Raw genomic sequence first — 23305 nt, 5'->3', positions numbered from 1 at the left:
GTCAAGAACTGTGTGGTTTTTTCCGAAGAACTGTGGGGTTTTTTAGTTTTTTCAGTTTTCTTTTGTTTCAAAAAAATCGTTAATTTAATTAAAACTAGAGAATTCTAAGAAATTCATAGAAATTGATACTTTTGAAATTTGGTACATTTCAGCATTTGGATAATTTCCAGTCAAAGGAGTAAAAGCTGACAGTGCTTACTTGAGGAATCACATGCACGTACATAAAAATGAGATAGATTAATTTTCCCATAAAAGCATGGTAAGATCTGGGTTTTCTATGAATAAGGACCTAATTTTATTAAATGACCTTTCTGTAATAAAGGGGGAAAATTAATAAAAATGTATAGGATGAAGTTTGTTCCATTTACATAACTTCCATTAATGTGTTCCTAAATTACTTCAGTGAAAACTATAATTCATTATAGTTTGTTCTATAGTTTGTTCTACATCTATAGGATGTTCTACCAAATACTCTTGTAAGTCTTAATGCATAAAAGTAAATGCTGCATTGGATGAAATTAACAATACTGACGTGTAAAAATATGTGCTTGCATCATCATGCACAGCCTGAGTGAGCAGTTCTGTTGCTGTGTACACTCAGTCATGCTTGATTTTTTAAAAAGTTCCTTATGGAGTAGATAAATGTGGTAGTCCAGGGTTAGGGTTAGGCAGTGTGTGCCCAGCCCTCACAGCAGCTCCCACCCTCTCATCCTGCCTGGACTTTGGAAAGGTTGAGGCAGTGCTTGTTCCCTACGGCTGCTGGAGGCCTCTGTGCTGCAGGTGAGGAGTTTCATCATGTTTGCTTTGTGAGTTTCTGAATTATGGAATTCATCTGAGTAATTTTTAAAATTTAAACTGCAGGCTATATCTGTAAGCAGTCTATGGGGAAATATGCATGGGAGCTTAAAGAAAATACTGCAATGTTTAAAGGCAGTCTTAAAAATACATGTTTAAAAAAACAGGCCAACAATTTTCTCATGAACAGAGATGAGGATCAACCTCTTAGAACAAAAAATGTGGAAAAAAGGCTGCACTATGATTATACAAAGGCAGCTGGAAACAGGAAGTTGAGAAACTCATAAAAATTATAAAATGGTCAGTTTGGGTGTTTTAAAGGGTAGAACTATAAACTCTGGGGCTTTTTTCTCTTTAGAGAAGTCTCTGTATTAACAAAAGGTCTGATCTCTATGACACCCTTTAAAAAGTACTGATTTGTGTCTTCTTTCAGTACATTTTCTGTCCAGTGAAACCCAGGAACTCTGGGTGTTAGCAGCTTTGAAAAGAGAGCCTTTGCCTATCACTGGGGGATGCACTCCATCAGAGCTCATTTATTATTAATTATTGATCTGATCTAGTAAGTGTTTTGGTGTTATTTTACTAAGCTTAGTAATTTTGCTGGTTTTCTATGTCTATGGAAAAGGGCTCCTAGATTATAGCTTAGGGCTGGCGCTCTCAGGTAAGAGAAAGAGATATTGAAGTATCATTGCTCCCTCCATGAAAGTTGAGCTATTGCAGTATCCGTGTTCCCCCCATGGCCGGTACTGTATTAGCGGTGATTCTGCTGTCGGTAACGGCGATGTGAGTGACCCGTCCCGTGCCGTGCCGTGTATGTCCGGGTGGGAGTGCGCTGCTGCCTGGGACGGAGGCCAATGCCCAATGCACGGCTGGGTTACCGGGGATTGGCAGGGGGCCAGGTTAGGGCTGGAGTTTCAAAACTTCGGGAAGCACGGGGTTGGAGCTGCGGGTGCCACCGGTACCTGCCCCGAGCGGAACGCCCGGCTCGGCCGCTCGCGGGGGTTCCGCGACCACCACCGGCTGCGCCACCCGGCCCGGCCCTGCCCTTCCCGGCCGGACCGCGGCCTTTGCCCGCCGCTGGGCAGCACCCGGAGCCCCGAGCTCCGCCCCGCCGCTCCCGGCACCGGCGCCGATCGCACACGGCCGACGGCGCGGTCCGTGCCCGCCCTGCTCGGCGCAAGGAGCGGTGAGTGCGGAGCGGGGAGCGGGCCCGGGGGGTCCGGGCTGCCGTGAGAGAGCGCGGCTGTCGGCTTGGGCCGAGCCGGGAGGCGGCGGGGGCCGTGCCGGTGGGCAGCCTGCGGGGAGCCTGCGGGCCGCAGCGGCCTCGCCCAGCGCGGAGCGGGTCGTGCCCCGGCCCCGGGGTCAGCGCCCTGCTCCCCCGCCGGGCCGGGTGCCTCCGCCGCGGGGCTGCGGAGCAGCAGCGGCCGCTGTGACCGCGGCTGAGGGGCTCGCAGGTCTGGAGCCGGCCGGGAGCTGCCCCCGAGCTCGCACACGTGCATGGGTGGAGTCACTGCTGATCTGGGCTATCTGCTAAAGAATAGTTGCAATGATCTGTACTTCTTGTCAGTAGGACTTGTCTAACTTTATTTGTTCCAACTTCCTTCAATAAACTGGTCCGATAAAGTGGGCAGTCTGAGCAGCTTAGCATACGGTAGGTGCCCTGGAGAGGCAGAAATTGCAGTTGTACTGAGCAAGAACTCTGCAGGAACTGCCGTGCTTGGGTGACGTGTTTGTTTAGGCTCTAGTTGAGATACTGAGGTACTGAGCTCTCCTGCTCAGCCTTAACTATGATTTCTTTAAAGTGCCTTTTCTTCATTATTAAACACACTTATTCTAAAAACATGCAAATAGCCTTAGAGTGAAAGGTAAAAGAGATCTATAAATGGAAGTGCACATTTTTAAATTGCTGTCTGCGCAGATGATAAACAGCCTTCTTAAGTTAAACTAACTTCCCGTGGATTTGGGTGTTTTGTTCTGAATGGGTAGGGGATGAGAAGAAAATATTTGCATCATGTTTTGCATCTGCAAAACAAAATTAGTAACATTTGTTTTACAGTGGAAGCCTCTGAGATTTTTTCCCTCTGTGTCCTAAATTGTAACTATAAGGATTAATAACGGGGCATATATTATAAAGAATTCATGATACGCAGACATGAGGGATGTCAAGATAGCACATAAAGGTGCAGAATGAGTTGCTGAACTACATCTAGTGTAGTGGAGAAGTTTTGAAGCTGACATTGGCAGATTTTCTTGAAAATATTTTAGGTTTCAGGTGTAATTTTGAAATTCCAGTCTGTAAGTAACATAAATGAGTAAATAAATGAAAAAGCTGTAATTCTTGCCTGATGACTTGAAGAATTTATTATTATAATTTTTGCCTTGAAAACTAACCCAGGCATTTAAATAGATATCAGTTCTGTCTCCTGTAATTGTTACTGGTGCCTTTCCTTATCTCCTAGCTTCCCACTTAATGAAAGATGTCAGCAGTTGGAGCAGTGTTCTCCTGCTCCTGTCTCCGTTCTGGTTTGTGGCTGCTGAAACCAGGAATGCAGCAGATGAGCTCCTTACACACAGCAGCCAGGTGTGCTGTCAGGGATTATTATGAAGTTCTTGTGTTGGGCGGAGGCGCTGGTGGCATCTCCATGAGTGCTCGCATGAAGAGGAGAGTGGGGGCAGAAAATGTGGCTGTTGTTGAGCCAAGTAAGGTGAGTGTCCCTCTGCTCTGAAGCACTGTAAAGAATAAGCATTTTACATGTGACCAGATGGGTCTGATTCTCATCCCTCTCCAGCCCTACAAGTTTTTAACTCTGGCAAGTAAGCCAACTAACCATCTTTCAAAAGATTATATATTACACTTTCTTTTTTGTGAGATTTGTGCATCCCTGCAGCTTTGGAATGGAAAAATCTTGGTTGTTCATACAGCTTCTTTTGTTAAGAATTGTACAATGTTTAGAGCACATTGCTCCCATTTGGAGTGATGTGCCTTTAAGTCCCTTTTAACAGTTTTGAAATGTCCATTTGAACTTTTGTTTCAGACTCATTACTATCAGCCCCTGTGGACCCTGGTTGGTGGTGGTGCAAAGCAGCTGGCAGCTTCTGCACGTCCCACGGAAAGTCTAATTCCTTCAGGTGTTGAGTGGATCAAATCTCAAGTTACAGCATTGAATCCAGATAAGAACTATGTCTGTCTGGAGGATGACATCAAGGTAATAATGAATTTTTTTTTTTTTTATTTTATGTCATGAGTTCTGTCCCTTTCCTGCAGATTCCCTTAGAACTGCCTATTGAGCAAGGCCTCCAGCATCTAGGAGGCTGGCAAATTCCAATTAGTCTTATATACTTGATCCTAAAATCTTTTTCTAATAAAAACTGTGGTAGATAACTAGGTTAGAATAACATCAACTTAAAATACTATTATCATAAGCCTTTGCCCTGTTTATGGTGAACTGAAGAGAGAGAATATTTTTGCTCCAGATACCTGGATCTGTGTATAACAGAGGCTGTGTGAGTAACTCATAATGCAGTTAGCATTTTAACTAGAATTTTTAGAGCCTAATTTATGCTACTGATGCTCCCTGTATCTCCTTCCTTGTGACTCTGTTGCTGTCAGGTAACTGAAATTTACTTTGATGTAATGCTTTGGTTTCTTTGTCTAAAATTCTTTTTATTCTTTACACAACAGGTATCTTACAAGTATCTGATAATTGCTCTTGGAATTAGTCTGCATTATGAAAAGGTATTTGTTTTACAGAATCATATATTTACTAATATTAATAGCATCATGTACATTCATAAAAGTAAATGGCTTTTCAGAACTGTTTATACTGCAAGGTATTTGAATACTATGAATTAGAGCTAGAAGGCAGACTAATGTCTTTACTCCTTCCACAGATCCCTGTGTAATAATCCAAATTACCCTTGGGAAAGCCTTTTGTGACAACTTTGTTGCGTCTCTGTAGCAATATCAGCAGATGGGGCAGTAAGCTAAATCCAGAGCTTTAAGGCCGCTGTAATAATGAGATAATAAGGTGTGCTGACTGGAATCTGAGGCATCTCTGATGTACACAGAATGAGGAAAACAGAGCAGTCAGTAGAATCTGACCTGCAGAATTAGTTTGAGCTACCCTCACCTTTCTTAAAGGATGCACTTCAGAAGGAGCCAGCTGAGGTCCCAGGCTTGTGTTTAAATAGGCCCTGGGGCCCTTCCCTTTGAAAGGTTTCCTGTACACTGCACACAGTGACACTCTGAGGAAAATGTTGGTGCAAGAATGACCACAGTGATATGTAGGAGGAGGAAAACACAAAGGCAAGATGTCTGAGCAATTTGACTCTTGTGGTTTTACCCTGACCTGAATATGATGTAGTACCTGACAATATATTTAAGTATCTGTTTGAAAAGCTTTCAAGATATATGTCAAGCAAGAGCTGGTCTCAGTTAGCTACAGTCACAAATAAGCTCTGGTGATTAGGTCAGTGGAATGAGGAGTTGCAGCATGTTCAGTGACCCTCCTCTCAGTCTTCATATCCGTTGGTTCAGTACGAGCTGATAAAAATAAATTCAGTGTTCACTAGTAGAAGCCATGTAACGCAGTTAATCACACTCTAATGCAAACTCATAGTAACTTTAAAACAAAAGTAGACTCTTGAAAAAGGGGGATGGTTTCTCTTCACCAGCAGTGTATTCTGGTGCAGACTGGAAAGCCCCAAACACATGGCAGTGCATGTAACATGACTCCATATTTTCACAGAATTTCTGCAATCCATTGTGTTGAAATGGGTACCACTTCCTTTCTCACAATCACATGCTCAGGTCACAGTAGGAGTATTAGGGAAATAATTACTGGATGGAGATTGGTTAAAACAAAATGATCCTAGGCAAATACAGGTATCTGCAACTGACTACAGAAAAGTTTTATTCATCCCATACATTTTCATAAGGCTTTTTTTTAACACTATTTTTACTTGTGATGATGGGGCAGTGACTTTATATATTCTTACTCTGAATTTCAGTCAACAAAAACTTGGGACTGGGTCTGCACTGAAGACTTAGGCTCAGATGTTGCAGACCAATTTCACTAAATGTACATCTACAAAATCATATACTAAATTCTAAAGGAAATAACTGTTTTATTGCTAGGCCTATTTTTAAAAATACCAAGTATCAAGTAAGTATGGACTTTCCTATTGATAGAAACTTCTTATGTAGTTATTTCTCAGTCTGTATTTAATACTTGTCAATGATGACAAAACTTCTGCCATCCGTACTTGAAACCTTGATTTCTCTTTTTCTAGATCAAAGGCTTGCCTGAAGGTTTTAAACACCCTAAAATAGGTTCCAATTATTCAGTCCAGACAGTAGAGAAAACATGGAGAGCTTTACAAGATTTTAAAGAAGGAAATGCTATCTTCACTTTTCCAAATACTCCAGTGAAATGTGCAGGGGCTCCTCAGAAGATTATGTATTTAGCAGATGCATATCTGAGAAAAGTAAGTCTTTTACCCTCTCTGCCAGTGCTTTTCCTCACAGTTGGAAGGAAGGCTTGTTCTAAGGGTTTCATATTATCTTTAAAACAAATATAAAAGACATGAGAGTGCTGTGACTCAGGATTATTGAAGTGACTGAGTTGGTTTTTCATTTTTAATATGTAAGGAATGCAGGTAAATGGATTGTACATAAATATTTAGCAAATATTTAATACCAGAGAAACTTGTAGAATTCAGAAATTCAGTTCAGAATTTCATAATGAAATAATGGCTTGCCCTGCATCTGGTGAGCAGCAGATACAACTGTTCTCAGCCTAATTTATTACTATAAATGGTGCAGCAAAAGAATGCTGGCTGGAATTACATCATTCTTGTTACTTTAAGTACTTCATACCTGTTGCCATTTGTCTACTAGTCTGAAAAATGGCTATGCTTGTTCCTTGGGGTGCATTGTCTCAGCATCAGGAGGAGTCTTAGCCAGGCTGTTAAAGCAAGCTTAGTGGAAGCAAAAGACAACTTCAGCTTCATATGTGTTTAAGTTTCATGAGCTACCTGGCTGGATGAGTACCTGAATTATGCACAGAAGTGAAGATTTTTGAAAGCTTTTTAACACTAAACTGCTTCAAGAATTTAACCTGCATACAGCAGTTCCTCAGTGCTTTGCAGCCACTTCTCACGAGTTGTTTGTGTGAGGTATCTTCAGTACCTCATGCTGAAAGAGTCTACCTTCTAACATGCTGTGAAATATTAATTAAACATTCATTAATAATTGAACTGCATGAATAGTTCTATCAGCTCTTTAGTAGTGCAGCACAGTTCTTTTGTCTCTTCTTGTCACAGTTTCTTAATAGAAAAGGCTAATTGGATCTCCTCCTGCAGACAGGAAAACGTTCCAAAGCAAACATCATATTCAACACCTCACTTGGTGTGATTTTTGGTGTTAAGAAATATGCTGATGCATTGCTTGAAATAATAAAGGACAAGAACATTGTTGTTAACTACAAGCGCAACCTCATCGAAGTTCGAGCAGACAAGCAAGAAGCTGTGTTTGAAAAGTTGGACATACCTGGAGAGACTGAAATTTTTCAGGTCAGCTTTCAGACCCTTCATTTGGTTCTATTTCTTTTCCTTGTGTATGGCAAAGTAACTTTTACATTGTTAGAACACAGTCTGCCTCATTGTGCATTGCTGTTCCCCCTGAGAGTACTATCTCTAACTTTAGCAGAATATTAAAAATTTTGAAACCAAGGTGGAGAGAAGAAAAAATGTCTCATAAATAATGCCTGAAGTCCTGTATGCCATGGGAATGTCTCAGGTGTGTATGGAGGAAGGCAAATTGCTTCCAAATGGAGTTGCTTGATAAGGTTTATGTTAATTAAAGGATGCACTTGAAATTTGAGGGCAGATTTTCATTCTATATACTTGTGTTTAAAAAACCAAAACAAACACAAACCCAAGAAACCCTCTCTCCACGCTCTGTTTATTGCCTTATACCAACAGGTAGTTTGTTCTGATGAACTAACCATTGTCTTTTCTTTCTGTTCAGTATGAAATGCTTCATGTCACACCCCCAATGGGGCCACCTGCTGTACTCATCGACAGTCCTGTCTCTGATGCAAGTGGCTGGGTGGATGTGGATAAGGAGACTCTACAACATAAAAAATATCCTAATGTCTTTGGTATTGGAGACTGCACCAACCTTCCAACATCAAAAACTGCTGCAGCTGTAGGTAAAGTGGCATGTGTATGTTTGTGTGTATAAGTGCCCACAGCGGAGTCAGTAAGCTTTTTGTTTAGTTTGCTATTCCTGAGGTCATGACTTCAATTTTGAGCTTTCCAAAAGACCAGAGGCTCCTGGGCCAACTGGCTACCTACATACCATGTTGATGCCACTAACCCAACAATTCTGTTGTTCAGATGCCTCACAGATTAACTAATTCTACTTTTTGTGTTCATAGAATGTCACATAATGAATGACGTGTTCTTGTATTACATCATCATTCAGTAATGGCCCATTCTGCTTTATCTTAGCTCCTCATGCATTTGCCACCTAACTGATAAGTCACTATCAAAAAGTCACATGTTCTGGCCTTGTAGCCACAGGTTCCACAATTAAAACACTTTAAGTGTATGGTCTCACAACTGATAAAATCCAAATAAGAGTAGAAAAAACCCCAGGCTATACAGTATGTTCTTGATGTAATCAAAGGGTGGGATACTTAACTTCAGTAAATGGGTCTACAGTTACAGCACTCAAAATGAAACACAACTTCAGTGTGCCAGAATGTCAGTGTTTGATAAGACTGAGCAAGTATAATTTATCATAGCAGAATGAGCATAGGCTAAAAATATCAGCTCAAGTTTCATTAAGCTTTAACATGTTTGAAACAGTGAGGCCAAAGCATTAGTCCTTTTTTTTTTTATCTGGGACAGTAAATTTACATGTAATTTCAATTGCAGCTGAATTGTCCAACAAAATGCCTGGCTAATACTGTTTGCTTTAGTAATGACAATTGTTGGCTGAAATAGTACATTTCTATTTCTTTCTTATTTAGCTGCACAGTCCGGAGTCCTTGACAAAACCATTTCTCTGGTAATGAAGAACAAGTTGCCAGTTAAAAAGGTACTTACAGTTCTTGTCTTAGGGAGAAATTCTCTTGAATGTTTTCTCCCTTATGCAGGAAGTCTTGCAAACAGCTGAGTGTGTGAACCAGAAGGCAGGGAAGGCTTTGCCTCCCTAGTTGTGCTAAATGGTTACTTGCTGCATGTCAGAGTAGTAATGGAATTGCACAGTACATCATACTGCCATTGAAAGTATTACCTCCTTGAAGCCCTGACTTCTGAGTTGAGAGAAGGTTAGAGGCTGATTAGTCAGGGTTTTCATCAGTGCAAGTGATTTACTTACACTGTTGAGGTAATACCTGCTCCAGAAAAACTCTTGCAAACTTGTTTCTCCTGTGAGGATATGATCTTCTAAGGAGGTAAACTGAAGCTTCTGTACGACAGCTGTTAAGCCTAAATTATGTTCAAATTTGTCCTTGAGCCTTTACTTTTATTTTACACATGGCTTCCTTGGGGGCACTAACCTGAATATCCTGAGAACTTCTCTGGAAGTTCTCACTGCAGTTCCCATTGCCTTGTTGAAGCAAACACCAGCTCTCACCCAGATCTGCTGGTCACCAGTTCCACTGGTTACACTGACCAGCCATTAATGACATTATGCCCTGTTTTGTTCTAGGTTATGTCTAATTTAAGCAACGTTAAGCAGATCTAAATTTGAAAGAGTGGCTTAATATTACGGGTAATAAACCAGAACAGGCTTAGCAGCTTTCCAGTTTCACTGATATTTACACTGGAAATGCTGAAACCTCCTAGAAAGTTATTTTGAAATGTGAATGTTAACCATGGCCTTTAGGCTTTGGTCAGAATAATGAGCAGTGGGTATATTTCATTGCAGTATGATGGATACACATCCTGCCCACTAGTGACAGCCTACAACAAGGTGATTCTGGCAGAGTTTGACTACAATGGTCAGCCTTTGGAGACCTTTCCCATTGACCAGAGTAAGGAGAGAACCACCATGTACCACATGAAAGCTGATATGATGCCTCTGCTCTATTGGAATGCACTACTTAAGTAAGTATTGAAAAAAACCCCAATCAGGTATAGACACCTGTCCTGGTTTAGTTCCTTGCTGGAATACAAGCTAAGTACATCCTCAGTTGTGATCAGAGCAACACTCTAATGCTCATCTCTTCACAGTACAGTATCTTATAAGAAAAAAACCCTTTCCCCAGGCCCTACTTTGATAGTATGTGAAAGAACTTTCTGTTTCCAGGGGATACTGGGGAGGACCAGCTCCTGTCAGGAAGATGATGCATCTGAGCTTGAAGTAACTGCTGCTTCTCAGCATTGGTCAAAACTTTCCAAAGAAGTGGACTGGTTTCACATGGGATCAGTACATATCTTCCCTCTTTGAATACCTGGCAGACATTTTTTTTAAAATCAAGCTTTGGTCAATAATTTACTTTTCCTCCTACTATAGATTAAAGCCTCTTTAGTGCTCTTTTCATGCTCTTTTATGTCAACTGAGGCCTTGAACTATTTCTGTATTTGCACAGGAATCTGACCTTGCCTTACCTTACAGATTACTACAGGAATTGCTACAACAATAAATACTTTCAAAGCTATTCTGTATGCAAAATTTTCTTCCTGAACCTAAACTGATTTGTCTGCATCCAAAATCAATGCATGCACTGGATTTAACAGTTATTCAGTGCTAGTAAAATGGCCTGAAAGCCTCCAGTTCTCTTATTTTTGAAGAACATAAATCCTAATCTCTAAGCATACCTGCTACCTAATTCTTAGAGGAATGCATGCTGAGTTTTGAAAGCAAAGAAGTCAAAGCAGTGTGTGTATATAGACACACACACTCTCCTAAGATAGCTGAACCACTTCACATCAGTTCCACTATAATGTTTTAACCTGTGACATTAAGAACATCATGAAGAGTCACCTGAGAAGGCATACTAGACTGAAGCACAATTTAGGATCACAGACAAGGGGGAAGTGCTTTTTAATTATGGCCATACAGAACTCAGTTTTCAAGGGAAAGGTTGAACAAAGTTGAATTTGGGAGTTGAGTCTTCACAGAAGCTGGAACTTTAGAGGCAGTCAGGTAGACAGCGTGGAGCAAACAGGAATTATCTTCACGCACAAGAATCAGCAGCAGCTTATTTCTAAACAGAAAAATAGATGTGAACGTATTTTGAGTTGCAGCTTCATACTTTCCAAAACAGGTTTTAAAAAGTTTGCCTTTGATTTGCAACATAACCTGGACATATACCTGGGTGTTAAGCAGTTCCTCAATCTTATTCTGGATCTGTCCATACACATCATTAAACAGCTCCTCCTTGGATTTTGTCCCATTCAAATGCACTTAAAGAAAGTAAAACAAGAGAACTATAACAATGTCTCTGTAAGCTTGCCAGATCCTCACTTAAAAAGCATGCACCCAGCTGGTATCAGAGAAATATACTCCCTCCACCTGCCTCACCTCCTCTCATGCATCTAACCAGTAGTATTGCACAGGTTTGAAAAAAATCTCATAAAGTGCTTTTGTCATTAAAGACTTACCCACATCAACTCCAAGTTCTTCCATTATCTTCCTGTGCTTGATGTACATAGGCCAAACGTGGCCATCAAACAATCCAGGTGGATCCGGTACAGTGTAATTCCTTGAACTGTAAGGAATTGTAACAATTAAGGCATTGTTACTCACAAGTACTCCAGTAACAATTCAGGGAAATGACAGATCCTTCATTGGGCTTCTCTACACATTAGCCTGAGCCCATTGACTCCAGTTTGGTTTCTGAGCTTATCAGAATTTTGTAGTTAGCAAGAGCTGCAAGCATCAACTTATGCAAATAAATTGAAATTTGATGTGCAGGGCCAAAGTGATTAAAATGCAAAAAGAGTTCCCAAGACAGACTGATCTAAATACTGATCCATAAACTCTTAAAAGCTTTAGCAGAACTTTGGGTAAATTAGCTGTCTTATTCCTCTTGAAATATAATTCAAGTTTTCATTTGCAGTAAGAACAGTGTATGTGTGCAACAACACAGCCAAATGTAAAAGCTCAGATAGTTTGAGACCTGGGAACTGTGTAACTGGAAAACCAGCATGGGAGAAAACTTAGTGGAAGGTGTGTACAGAAACTGAGTGTTACATACACGACACAACAGCTTGGTGTGAAGTCAGAGGAAGCTACAGTATTGTAACTCAGCAGCTACATTTGCCTCTATCCCATCTCATCTAAAAGCTTCAGAGAAACAAAGTCTTGAATGGCTAATACTAAAGTCTAAATTTTAAACTCTTTGAAAAAATTACTTGAATGAGTTAGATGGTATTGGGCTAGAAATCAGGCAAACTTACCTTCTTCTCCTTTTACACTCTTCATATGGAATGGAAAGAAAGTACCGATGGTGGAACACATCAATCAGTGGCCTGAAAGAGACACCTACTTGATTATACCTCAACTAATTAGAAGCAAAACCCAGAAAAGTAAAACTTTATCTGTTTCCTGTACTTAGAGCCACCTTTAGACTTGTGACTCCTAAACTTGGCAGTAGTCAATGCCAGCTACTAACTCTTGGTTTAGAAATGTCTTTTCATTCCCTTGGAGGTTTGCCCATTACATAAAATGTAAAAATCAGAATGTATGAAGGCACAATTGATTACCTGTAGGTGTAAAGTAGGAAGCCTTCAACAATAAGAATGTGGACTGTTTCATCTCCTCCCTCCTTATCGTCCAAGATCTGGGCATCCAGTGTGTTATTGATCCCATGAGAACGTTCAAACTTGACTGGGTTTTTTATCCAAGCATTTATGGTACTCATCATAGCTTCCATATCTAATGCACTAATCACTAAGACAAAAGAGACAACTCTCATTAAGCAGCAATTAAATATCATCTAGTGATAGAGTCAGTACAAAGCAGTGCACATAAAGAATCAATATACTCTAAGATTTTGAGTTATGCTTTGAAAACACTAACAAAGGCTTACCATCATACTGTTTAAACCCATCTTCAACTTCGATCTCATCTTGGGGCTGAAACAGTAACAAGGAAAAAAAAAAACCAAACCAGCTTGGTCAGGACAACTACTGAGAAGCTCAATACCCGTTTCAAAGCAAAATTCAAGATCCAAACCCTGAAGCTTTCAAGGGGAATCTTAACCCTCCACCAGGTTCCTTTGCGTGCAGATAAAAGGAGCGGTACGATAAAGCCGCGTGCTGCTCTATCTTCCCACGGACACGAGCGCGGAAGCCGCGGGGTCCCGCTCAGCGCAGCCTTATCCGGCCCCGCCGGGAGCGCAGAGCCGCGGGCAGGGCGGCGCAGGGCGGGCAGCGCGCCAGCAGCGCGGGCGGAAGCGCAGGGGGTCACCCCGCGCCCTGCCGCGGCCTGCAGGGGCCGGCGGGCCCGCTCACCTTGAAGAAGTCATCCTGGTGCACCACGCTGCAGTTGGGCAGGGCCCGCATCAGCCGGCGGGTCAGCGTGGTCTTGCCGCCGTTGGTGACCCTGCGGCGAGAGCGCGGCCGTCGGGAAGCGCCACGTGCGACCGGTCCACCCCCCCACCCCCACTGCGGCACCGGGAGGGGCCGGGACGAGAGACCCGCGCTCGTCCCGCGGCCCGAGCCGCCGTCCCCGCCCGGTCCCGGCTCTCACCCGCCGATGCCGATGATGATGTTCATGGCGCGTCCGGCGGCCGCCCGGCCCGACTCCTACTGCCTGTTTCTGAGGGGCGGGGGGGACCCGGTGTCTCCGGTACCGGCCGTCTAGGTGCCTGAGCCGGGACCCGGGCAGAGGGAAGGAAGGGGCCGGAGAAAGAGGAGAAGGTGGAGAGGGGAGAAGCCAAACGTCAACTGCTGGGCAACGCCATGGTCGCTCAGAGCAGCAGCAGGGCCGGTCCGCGCCGCGCCGCGCGCTCCGCAAAGGGGGGCGGTGCCCGCGCGCGCGCGCCTTCCCCTCGTGCTCCGCCGCGCCCATTGGGCGGCCGCCTTCGCCGTGCAGCCAATAGGAAGCGGCGTGACGCGAACGGCTCGCGGCCATTGGCTGGGGCGCGCTCAGTCACGTCCGGCCGTGCTAAAGCGCGACCGCTCGGGGACGCTCGACGGCCTCGCGCCGGGGAAGGGCGGAGGCGGGACCGGTGGGGACGCGGCGCCCCCTGCTGGCTCCGGGCTGCGCGCTCCCCTCCCGTGAGGGCGGAGTTGCGGCAATGCCGGGTGCTCGAGCCGCCGGCGGCTCGGACGGGCCCCGCTCCGGACACCGGCCCGGTTCTGCAGTGAGGAGCTGCGCTGGGGCCGAGAGCGGCCGTGGCTCCCCGTGAGGGCGCGCGAGGCTCCTGAGGGAGCGGCCGGGCGGGAAGGCCGCGAGCGCGGGGGGCGCCCCCTGCCGCTGTCCCGGGCAGCCCCGCCAGCATCGCTGGGTCAAGGTCACGGCGCGTCCTCGGGCCAGGCCGGGGCCTCGGGAGGCTCGGGGAACACCGACGGTGAAAGCCACACCGAGGGATTCTGTCCTGCAGCCCTCTCTAAATGGGAGCTATTCCTGCTTTTCCTGCTGCCCTCATAGGCTTTTCCTTGGCCGTCGTGTTTGCTCCTCTGCTGTGCCTGAGGAACTCTGCCTTTTCTTGTTAAGGCTTTTTTTCCTTCTGTAAAGAAGGGAAATTTATGATCATAGCTTTTTTTTAGTAACAGTGAATTTCATAATTTACAAGCCACTTAATCCGTTCAACATGTTTACATTATTGTCGATGTGTTGCCAACCATTTGCTTGTTTTTCTTTGTTTTTACTGGTTTTTCTGGTAAAACTGCAAGCAAACCTTAGTTGATTTCTCTTGCAGTTGTTTTAACTTCCACACAGAACACATACTTTGGTCTCTTGGCATTTCTTCTTATTTTAAGGACAACAGACACTTAGTCGAAAATAAATTTTTATTTTCAAGATTAAGGTAATTTAGCTCATTTTCACTTTTAAACAGAGGGACTGCCTTTGTGGTTTGGGGGGTTTTATGTGTGAGGAGGTTTTTTGGTGTTTCTTTATTTTTGGTTGGTCGGTTAGGTTTTGAAGAATTATTTTTTAAATCTCTGTCTACTTAGCTTTGGGAAGAAGGGTGTCCTCAGAGAGTACATCCCAATTTCTTAGGTTAAAAATCCTACACAGGTAGGATTCTAAAATCCTGCACAGGTAAAACCTTATTCTCAGCTTTCTGCAAAGCTCCAGGCAGGTAGACCAGTATATAAATTTATGATACATAGTGGCATTATTATTATATAGTTTGAGGAATGCATCCCTGTAATCTGTGTTTTACATACACTGGTAAAATCAGAATGCTATTTACAGGCAGCTAAGTTCACTCTATAGCAGCTTTTAGCTGTTTTGGCCCCAAGGTTCTTCCAAATTCTTAATAATTGTTTTGTACTCTTCACCTTTTTACCAAGCAAGATGCACTCTCCAAACTTCATTCTCAAAACTAATGCAAGTTTTGCTGTCTTTTGCCACACCTTGTCATTCAAATACGTAAACGTACAACAGTTTGAGGATTTTAACATGATGTTGATGTCAAGTGAGCAAAGGAGGGATAATGAACAAATTAGAAGCCTGGTGGTTTTTAGAAAGGCACTTAGGCTGAAATACACTGCTCCTTGCATGAACTCGGTACTGACAGAGCTGGAATGAAGTGGGCCCAGCAGTAATCCCAGTTTAACACTGTTGTAGGGCAGGGGGGTGGCAGCCTGAGACAATATTCACTAACTGTACCCTCATTGTCCTGCACTAACAGCTCGAGGCAAGTACTTTGCATGATCTGTCCTTCAGTCTGAAGGCCAGCTGGGAAGAATAAATATGTTTAGTGATGTTATTTACCAACACTACCATGTGTCGCCCCTGTCTATGTAAAGAATCAGGTTTTGGTTTGATTCAGGCCAATATTTTCCGTTGATATTTTACAAGTAAAATACAGCAAGACTTTGAATACTTTTTAATACACAGCAGTGGTAGAAGTTGATTGTTACACTCAGGAAGGTTTATCTCAGCATTCCCAAAGCTCTGGGGCACTTTAAGTCCTGGGCTCCGGCAGGGCTGTTCATCCTGCCAGCACATCCAGGGCCGTGTCTGCGCGTGCTAGCCATTCCCAGGCCCTTTGTCTCCCGGCCTGGATGATACTGCTGCCATGGTGAAAAACAGAGGGAAAGAACAACAGGATATTGTCCCATTCTGGTCTGTGTGCCAACTGTGACAAAATGTTGTTTTCTCCTCGCTTCGGGGATTCTTGTTGGCTTTTACTTGTCTTGGGTGAGCCTGAAAACATTCAGATGTTTTTAAAATTCTTCTGGTTAGTGTGGAAACCTTGAGTCTCTGGGAGCAAGGTGGTGTCCCCTGCCCTGGCACAAACGTTCCTGTCCTGGGGGATGATTCTCTGAGTCATGCAGAGGAAAAGAAGCGTTCTGATGTAAAAGACAACAGGAAGGCGTTCAGCACGCCGTGTGCCAGCAGGACACCTGCAGAGCTGCCGCAGGGTGGAAGTGAGCCACAGGCTGCATGGGGAGTGCTGAGAAAACTGCACGGCTGCACAAATCTGACGCCAGAGCAGGGCTCTATTTTTGGTCTCCTCTCTGCGTTTCTGACACCTGTAGGGACGCGTGAAGCGCACAGGAGACTTGTGCAGCACCTCCCGGAGCGGAGGAGCCGCCGCAGGGCACGGGAGCGCAGCGGAGCGTTCTTGCTTAGCCAACAGGACTAATTATAACCCAGGAATATGAACTGTAAATGTGCTGAAGCTGCCAAGACGGGAGCTGGGAGTGTGCCAGCGCTTGAATGAGGACACACCATCCTGTCAGGACTCTCCGGGAGCAGCAGGCAGCGCCGAGGTACGCACGGAGCCCCACGCAGGGAGATGGACGCGCGCACGGGGGTACGGCAGGAGGACGGTAGGCGTTCAGCTGCTGCTTTGGGAAGGGCAGGGGTCCATCAGTCACTCTGCTTTGCAAATAGGTGATCCCTGTGCACCGACACACTTAAGAAAAGCTTAGCTTTGATGTGGTCTCATTAACATGCAACAAACCCCAGAAATCCGCAGTTAATGTGAAGTGCTGGCAAAAGCTTTGACTTGTGCTTGTCTGTAGGTTGTGTGAACTGCTGTCCCTCCCGGTGGTGATAAAGACCATTGTGAGGGCATGAGGTGAAAAATGATAATTGAGGCAGATAATGAATTGTATTAAAACCACCTAGGACAAACTGGAATAATATAAGACATTCTGCAGAAATGTATCATATAGACTACTTAAAACAAAGGGGCGCACATTGCATGCTTTGAAAGATAAATCGCAGAAATTTTAAAAATCTGCCTGAAGTGAGACATGATGAAATGTTAGAAAACCACAAAAGTGAAAGAAATAGATGTGGTAATTACATAATTGTGGGACTACATAAGAAATGCCTATGAAGGAGGAAATGCCTCTGAAGCTTATGCTGGTTTGCTGTGAAAGCTTTAGTGGGGGTTCAGAAAGACTGAATTGATGAAATTATACTGTTTAACTTCTGTTAAGCTGTAAGCTTCAGAAAAACAACAAAAGTTTCTTTAAATGAACATGTTGTGATATTATTTTAATGATCTGGGGTATGGAACATTTGATAGCAAAGGCTAGTTTGTAACCCAAGGCTTGCTTTGAACAAAGATACATAAAAAAAAAAAGAAGTAACTACTAAAAGTTGGGCTGTGTCACGGTACTTAGAGTCAGTGAGTTTCCTGGTTGTGTCTCCAGTTCATGATTGCTATGTTAATACTTTTATACATTCTGGGAAGCTCTAGGCTCTGATGCATGGTTTTCTTGCTGGTATGCAAGGCTCTTCTTTTCTCTTTTAAGGGCTATTTGGAATTGTAGAAGGCTCTTTGCTTTGAGCTTTTCCCTAAGTAGAGTAACCATATCACATGTAAGGCCTCAGTTTGTTAATGTTAGCAGATAAATCTGTTCAAAGCTGATTTCTTACAGAAAAGTTTCATGACTAAAATTACTTATAAAAATAATTCATAAGTAATGGTTAACTTTGTGTACAATCAGATCACAGACTGTTAAACAAGACTTAATTCTAGTATTGATTTTATCATATTTCTATAAACAACTTGCAGTACTCTCTGTAAATATGCAGGGTTCTTAACCCTGAGTTCTGATGTGAACATAGTAATTTTAAATTGATGCTCCTCTTCTCTACAGGAATGTTTAAGAATGTAACAGGTTTGGTTTAGTCTTAGGAACTGCCTATTGCTCAATAACTGTTACAAAACTTTGATATATTTTAATATAAATTTAAATATTAATCTCTTTGCAGGTATACTTATCAGATGCATTCTGTGATCTCTACCAGTGACCCTGCAAAGCATTTCCTTTCTAAGCTCACTCTAGGAACTGCACTTGTCCTTGTACTGCTCGAACTCCCAGAGAATTACACTCAACAAGACCTTTTTACCTACTGAGAAATATAATGACTGAGTTCCTGGTTTGTTTTAACTGGTGCAATGGTGAACAGCCCCCACCGGTAGGTAGATGCACAACTGCCATCCCTTATTGGATTTGAAATTTTGTCTTCCAGTTACGTGGGAAACACTTCCATTACTGTTGTTTTGATTAGTTTGGGCAAAGTAATGCAAAAGCTAAAACCAGTCCTGTTAAGCTATGTTTGAACTGTGTTCTCTGCCGGAAACTTAGACAGTGTGACTGTTTGCAGTTCTCAGGCCCTGACTTTGCAGCAGTAAAGAAAGCTTCTGCTAGAATTCAATTAGCAGGAATAAAAGTGACTTTCATAGCGTCCTACTGTGAACAGTCTGACACTTCAGCCTGCTTGCCATGAGGTGTCATTTGGGGTCAGTCCTGGCTATCTGTTTTTATCTTGGCTACTTGTTTCTGGCTGAAAGCTGCTGATGTTTTCTGAATAGAGCCCTAAGATATTTTATTTTCTCATAGAAGAGGCGCCGGAGACTGGACCGGAATATGATAGGAGAGCCCATGAACTTTGTGCACACCGCGCACGTCGGGGCCAGGGAGATGAGCAGTGACTATTCCTCAGTAAGTGTGCACCCCTGGGGGGGGAGAGGCACACCTCTCCCCTCAGTAACCTGCAGAGCAGGTAGCTAATAAAATACTAGGTAATTATAACACAGAGAAAAATCTTGAGTTTTTTTTTTTTTTATTAATAGAGTAGCATCAGAACAGAACTGTCTTTTGGTTTGTAAATATGAGATACTGTGGGAGATACTGAGGAAATGAGCATTTCATTCTCAGTGTATCTTTACACGCTATAAGAACCTTTTGGATGCAGATTCTATGGATGCACTTGATGCTAGAACCAAATCACCTTGAAGTCAAAGCTGTGGAGGGTGAGGGATGTAAGAATAAGTGGATTTTGTATAGCAAAGTGGATCTCAAAACTGCCTTAAAATAGTATTTAACAGTCCTGTCTTTAGTTATTATTTCTCCCTACTGTTGGGACTCAGCACTGCAAACATATGGCCCACCTGCCCTTTCAAATTGATGCCTTTAATAATTGCTCTGCCTACCAGAATTTATAAGATGTCTACTAATAAGCTTTTTTTTCCTAGGCTGTGTCAATTCAGGACCACATGAAGTCTAAAGGAGGCTACACAAATGGCACTTCTGCAACTGTTGAAATATAGAAAACTGAGAGAACACTGAAATCTGCTCTGTCTTATGAGGACCCCTTGGACTGTGCTTTCATATTCTCTAAAACCTTGTTGTCATGGAGTAGGGAGAGCACCTGAATTAAAAATAGGTCAGTAAAAGCTTTGGTGTTCTTTGCACAATATCATCTGAAGGACTTATTGTAAATTATCCTTAAAATGGTCTTTCATGGTAGTGTTGTAGTAACAACTGTAATTTGTCACTGTGGATGACTTCCTAGCTCTGTCCCAAAAGCTTCTCAAAGCTTTCATATCAGTTGGAGGTCAGTATGAATTGTCTGGGATTTTGGCATCTTTTTCTCCTCTCAGGAAATGCAGAGGATGTTTAATTGGAAGGTGTCGCATTATTTCACTTCTTACATGGGCTAAACTGAGTTGCTAAGTATGACCTTGTAGCTGTCAGATAACTTTGGATCTAGTTTTTTGATGCTTTACAACTTAATGCATAAATCTTTGGTATTTTTTAATGCCTTTTGATAGTGAATGAACTCTAATGTAGGATACTTAGCTGAGTCTGCAAAACACAGTGAAACTTCTGCCTTGCCGAGATAACACTTTTGTATCTAAAAATGAAACTTTTGCAAACATTCTGACTCTCAAATGAGACTGAGAGCAAGAGCTGTGTCCCTCAGTGACTGGGCTGCCTCCCATCCATGCACACACACTGCTGTGACTGGCAGCTGTTACTGCAGCACAGCTAATTGTACCTGCCAGTTAACTTCCAGTGGTGCTACAATATGCTCACAAGTGTGTGTTAGTTGTGCTTGACTACCATTGAATTTTAAACTAAACACGTTTAAGATCCCTTTCTTTGTTACCTCTCTGTAACAGTAACCACACAAGACTTCAAGGGGTATCTTGCTTGTCTTTCTGGCTCCTTAATTTCAAGATTGTCTGTTTTATATGAAATTAATCTTTTCTTGCATGTGGTGTAAGTGATACGGCCATGTGAAGGACACACATTTAAAGAAACTTGTGAAAAGTTGCAGGAGAGTATTAAATGGGAACAGCATTTTGCAGAGTTCCAGCACTTCATAAATATTTAAATAAATATCCATAAATATTTAGACATACTCAAACTACAGTTTATTACTTAGTTCTTATTCATCTTTCTATTAAGTGACATGACAAAACTGCTGAAGCAGAACTGGGTTTTTCTCTTACCCAATCACTGACAATTGTTCCCCAGCTCAAAATTCTGTATGACTGCTGTTGTAGAAACAGGAAATCTGCTTGCTCTCATGGGATTAACTAATTATAAGTGTTTAAATTGCTGCCATATCAGCACAAGTTATGCTGGAAGTCAGCAAACTCTGCCCTTCTCTCGGCAGAAGATCAGTTACAAACTTTTCTCCATTAAAAAAAAAATATTATATATTATAGCAAATCTTTTAACTTGTATGATTCTGTTTATAGTTGTGATACTTCTTAAATCTAGGCTGCTACCTTTCCTGAATTGTTAGGCTGCCTTTTCTGAGTATACTTGGGAACATAAAACATGAATGGTAGCTCTGTGTTTCTGAATTAGTTCAAAAAAACAGCTTTTCCCCTCCCCCCTATTTTATCTTTTAGTTCCAAAAAGGAAGAGGGAGTATTGCTTTCTGTAACAGTCAACAGCTGATCATAGCATTCTGTAACCACATAAGAGAAATTTAATATCCATGTCTTGCTAGATCCCTATTCTTGAATTAGAATGCACACCAGATATTAATATATTTTAAAATTAGCATTGTTAACTGTACATTTAGCTTTTGCAAATTTTTTACATTTCTGTCTTCTAACTTGAGATATATTCTAACAGCCTAGTTAAGATACAGAGTTTAAAGAATCTAAATCCTGTATTGTGTTGAGGAAGCAGAAAGTGGCCAAGTTGTTTGAAAGAATAGACTCTAATTAATCTGCTATTACACAGAATTAATGCATTCAGTCATCTATACCTGCCCAGAAGAAGTGGGGATAGGGCACTTGTCATGTAGAAAATGGGCTGTGTTTTGTTAACACTGTAAGAAAACACATTGAATGGGAGTTAGGGTTTCTTGAAGACCCATTCAGCAGATTTAAAATTAGTGCTAGAACTAGGAAATAAGGAGTTGGTGAATATTTCAGTTCTTCTCTCTAAAAAGAAATGAACAGAAAATTTGTTATTAAACACTTAATTTAGAGAAAAATCATAGTTTTGATCATGTAAACCAAGTAGCACTATCTTGTGTGAAAGTAACCTATTTTCATCAGGCTATATAGTATTATATAGGATCATAATAAAGTGCAACATTAATAAAAAGAAATGTTTTGCTATTACATTAAAAGTGTCATTACTTTAAAAAATCTAACAAACATAAGACATGTCTTAGGGCTTAGGTATTTTTTGTTCTATATTTAGAAACCTTATGTACCTGTAATCTGTCATGTAACTCATTATGAGCCTATCTTAGCTATAATAAACACTTTGAACTGGGCACTGGTGCTCTTTTCATATAGTGGAAAATGTTGATACTTTCTCTGCACTGAAAATCTGTTGGTTAAGTGGATGGATCAGCATGGCTTGAGTTTTTATTGCACAGAATGAAATTTCTCCACTAGAGAGCACAATTTTACATCAAGTCTTCTCTGTTCTATGCAAGCTCTTACTCCGTTGCGGGGTTTGGTGGATTTTTGAGCTTGAGTGAAATAAAATACAGAAATAATAACAATTGATCAAACTTTTTAATCTACGTTGTAGGCTGTGAAGACCTTACATCAAGACAATCAAGAAACACTGCAGCTCTGACATGATGCCATTTTATGGTTTCCTTTTTTTAGTCAGAAGTAAAATAACTTGCAAGCAGAGCAGGATCAACTGGTTTTTATGTAGTCTGGCAGAATCTTAGCACTGTTTGCTTCCTTGGGAAAAAGAATTTGGGGGAGGTATTTTCAATTCTTGCTGTCTTATTCCTTGATGTTCCTGCTAGGCTTTACTGACTGTTCCATAATAGTGCAGGCACCTGTGGTCAGTATATAGAAAATATATTTGTCTTTTTCACAGCCTAACATGTCTTTTTTTGTTTCCTGCAGAGCAGCTTTATACAATTACAGGGTGTCAGTGCTATGCTCCAAGTTGCCTGTGATATGATGACTTGCAACCCACACACGTGGCACTATTCCTTTGTATGCTCTTGCCATATTGGACTACCTGGTGCTGTTATAGCTTCCACTCTGTAGAGACAAAACATGTTGAGAGATTAATAAATACTTACTCTAACTATGCCAGTAAGAATAAGCACAATTCAACAGTGTTAAAATCCATGTTCATGAAATTCATTATATGCTACTAAATATAGTATCACTGGAAAAAGAAACTCCAATCTGTCAGTGAAAGATGATTAAATGGCTGCTCCTGACCATGCTTGGATTTACTTTGCTGTCAGCACTGTGACATTGCCTTGAAAAGCCAACAGTTGAAGATGAGAACAATCTTGTCTGCCTTTCATAATTGCTGTGGGACTACAGGAAGAAAACAGTGCTGCTTTACAGTGGTGCTAAGATATTCTCTGGTGAGTGGGTTCCTATAAGGCTTCCAGATACTTTGTGGTTAATGCTTAAAATTCAGAATTTTAGCTGCTTACCTATAAAGGTGGAGTCCTGAGTGCCTAAAGAGATGCTGTAAGTGGTTGGTGCCTGGACTTCTACAGATCAACTGCTCTTCCTTCATACACAGAGATTTGTCTGACACAGAAGGCCCAAGGTACTCAGACCAGTAATTCTCCTGTAAATATTTATGTGGTTACACTGTACAC

General features: G+C 42.2%; 3 protein-coding genes across 6 annotated transcripts; 2 read left to right on the top strand and 1 right to left on the bottom strand.

Moving 5' to 3' along the window:
* The first annotated feature begins 712 nt into the window (after positions 1-712).
* On the top strand, positions 713-10736 carry SQOR (sulfide quinone oxidoreductase). Of its 3 annotated transcripts, none has more exons than XM_054272713.1 (10): positions 713-780; positions 3255-3500; positions 3831-4001; positions 4478-4531; positions 6088-6282; positions 7159-7368; positions 7826-8009; positions 8835-8902; positions 9737-9915; positions 10118-10736. In XM_054272713.1, the coding sequence occupies exons 2-10, from the start codon at positions 3273-3275 to the stop codon at positions 10173-10175; spliced, it is 1347 nt and encodes a 448-aa protein (XP_054128688.1). In that variant the 5' UTR covers positions 713-780; positions 3255-3272; the 3' UTR covers positions 10176-10736. The 3 variants fall into 3 exon arrangements, with proteins under 3 accessions (XP_054128688.1, XP_054128687.1, XP_054128689.1); XM_054272712.1 differs by lacking the exon at positions 713-780 and adding an exon at positions 1965-1981; XM_054272714.1 differs by lacking the exons at positions 713-780; positions 9737-9915; positions 10118-10736 and adding an exon at positions 1965-1981 and having other exon boundaries at positions 8835-9548.
* An 88-nt stretch (positions 10737-10824) lies between these two features.
* LOC128934823 (nicotinamide riboside kinase 2-like) lies at positions 10825-13628 on the bottom strand. The gene is made up of 8 exons (XM_054272716.1): positions 13508-13628; positions 13270-13360; positions 12846-12891; positions 12520-12706; positions 12214-12285; positions 11416-11522; positions 11126-11217; positions 10825-11018 (listed from the first exon to the last, which is right to left on the bottom strand). The coding sequence occupies exons 1-8, from the start codon at positions 13531-13533 to the stop codon at positions 11013-11015; spliced, it is 627 nt and encodes a 208-aa protein (XP_054128691.1). The 5' UTR covers positions 13534-13628; the 3' UTR covers positions 10825-11012.
* Positions 13629-14613: 985 nt separating this feature from the next.
* On the top strand, positions 14614-21988 carry LOC128934914 (CDC42 small effector protein 2-B-like). 2 transcript variants are annotated; one of them, XM_054272843.1, is made up of 5 exons: positions 14614-14789; positions 16178-16707; positions 18167-18373; positions 18799-18900; positions 19434-21988. In XM_054272843.1, exons 3-5 carry the CDS (start codon positions 18320-18322, stop codon positions 19506-19508), a joined length of 231 nt encoding a protein of 76 aa, XP_054128818.1. In that variant the 5' UTR covers positions 14614-14789; positions 16178-16707; positions 18167-18319; the 3' UTR covers positions 19509-21988. The 2 variants fall into 2 exon arrangements, with proteins under 2 accessions (XP_054128818.1, XP_054128817.1); XM_054272842.1 differs by having other exon boundaries at positions 16178-16767.
* The last annotated feature ends 1317 nt before the right edge of the window (positions 21989-23305 follow it).

The sequence above is a fragment of the Melozone crissalis genome, unplaced genomic scaffold (assembly GCF_028551555.1).
Source record: "Melozone crissalis strain CALT ecotype California unplaced genomic scaffold, PUWL_Pcris_2 ptg000014l_1, whole genome shotgun sequence".
Taxonomy (NCBI): Eukaryota; Metazoa; Chordata; class Aves; order Passeriformes; family Passerellidae; genus Melozone; species Melozone crissalis.
The sequence above is the reverse complement of the archived record's forward strand: the minus strand, read 5'-3'. Positions and strand labels throughout refer to the sequence as shown.

Bases quoted from the DNA above. Each gene is read 5' to 3' on its own strand.
- SQOR (XM_054272713.1), top strand. From the start codon at position 3,273: ATGTCAGCAGTTGGAGCAGTGTTCTCCTGCTCCTGTCTCCGTTCTGGT. The intron at 6,283-7,158 runs GTAAGTCTTTTA...CTCCTCCTGCAG, and splicing joins CAGATGCATATCTGAGAAAA to ACAGGAAAACGTTCCAAAGC. The intron at 8,010-8,834 runs GTAAAGTGGCAT...TTTCTTATTTAG, and splicing joins AAAAACTGCTGCAGCTGTAG to CTGCACAGTCCGGAGTCCTT.
- LOC128934823 (XM_054272716.1), bottom strand. From the start codon at position 13,533: ATGAACATCATCATCGGCATCGGCGG. The intron at 13,361-13,507 runs GTGAGAGCCGGG...CTCTCGCCGCAG, and splicing joins ATCATCATCGGCATCGGCGG to GGTCACCAACGGCGGCAAGA. The intron at 11,218-11,415 runs GTAAGTCTTTAA...ACTTTCTTTAAG, and splicing joins AGAACTTGGAGTTGATGTGG to TGCATTTGAATGGGACAAAA.
- LOC128934914 (XM_054272843.1), top strand. From the start codon at position 18,320: ATGACTGAGTTCCTGGTTTGTTTTAACTGGTGCAATGGTGAACAGCCC. The intron at 18,374-18,798 runs GTAGGTAGATGC...ATTTTCTCATAG, and splicing joins ATGGTGAACAGCCCCCACCG to AAGAGGCGCCGGAGACTGGA. The intron at 18,901-19,433 runs GTAAGTGTGCAC...TTTTTTTCCTAG, and splicing joins TGAGCAGTGACTATTCCTCA to GCTGTGTCAATTCAGGACCA.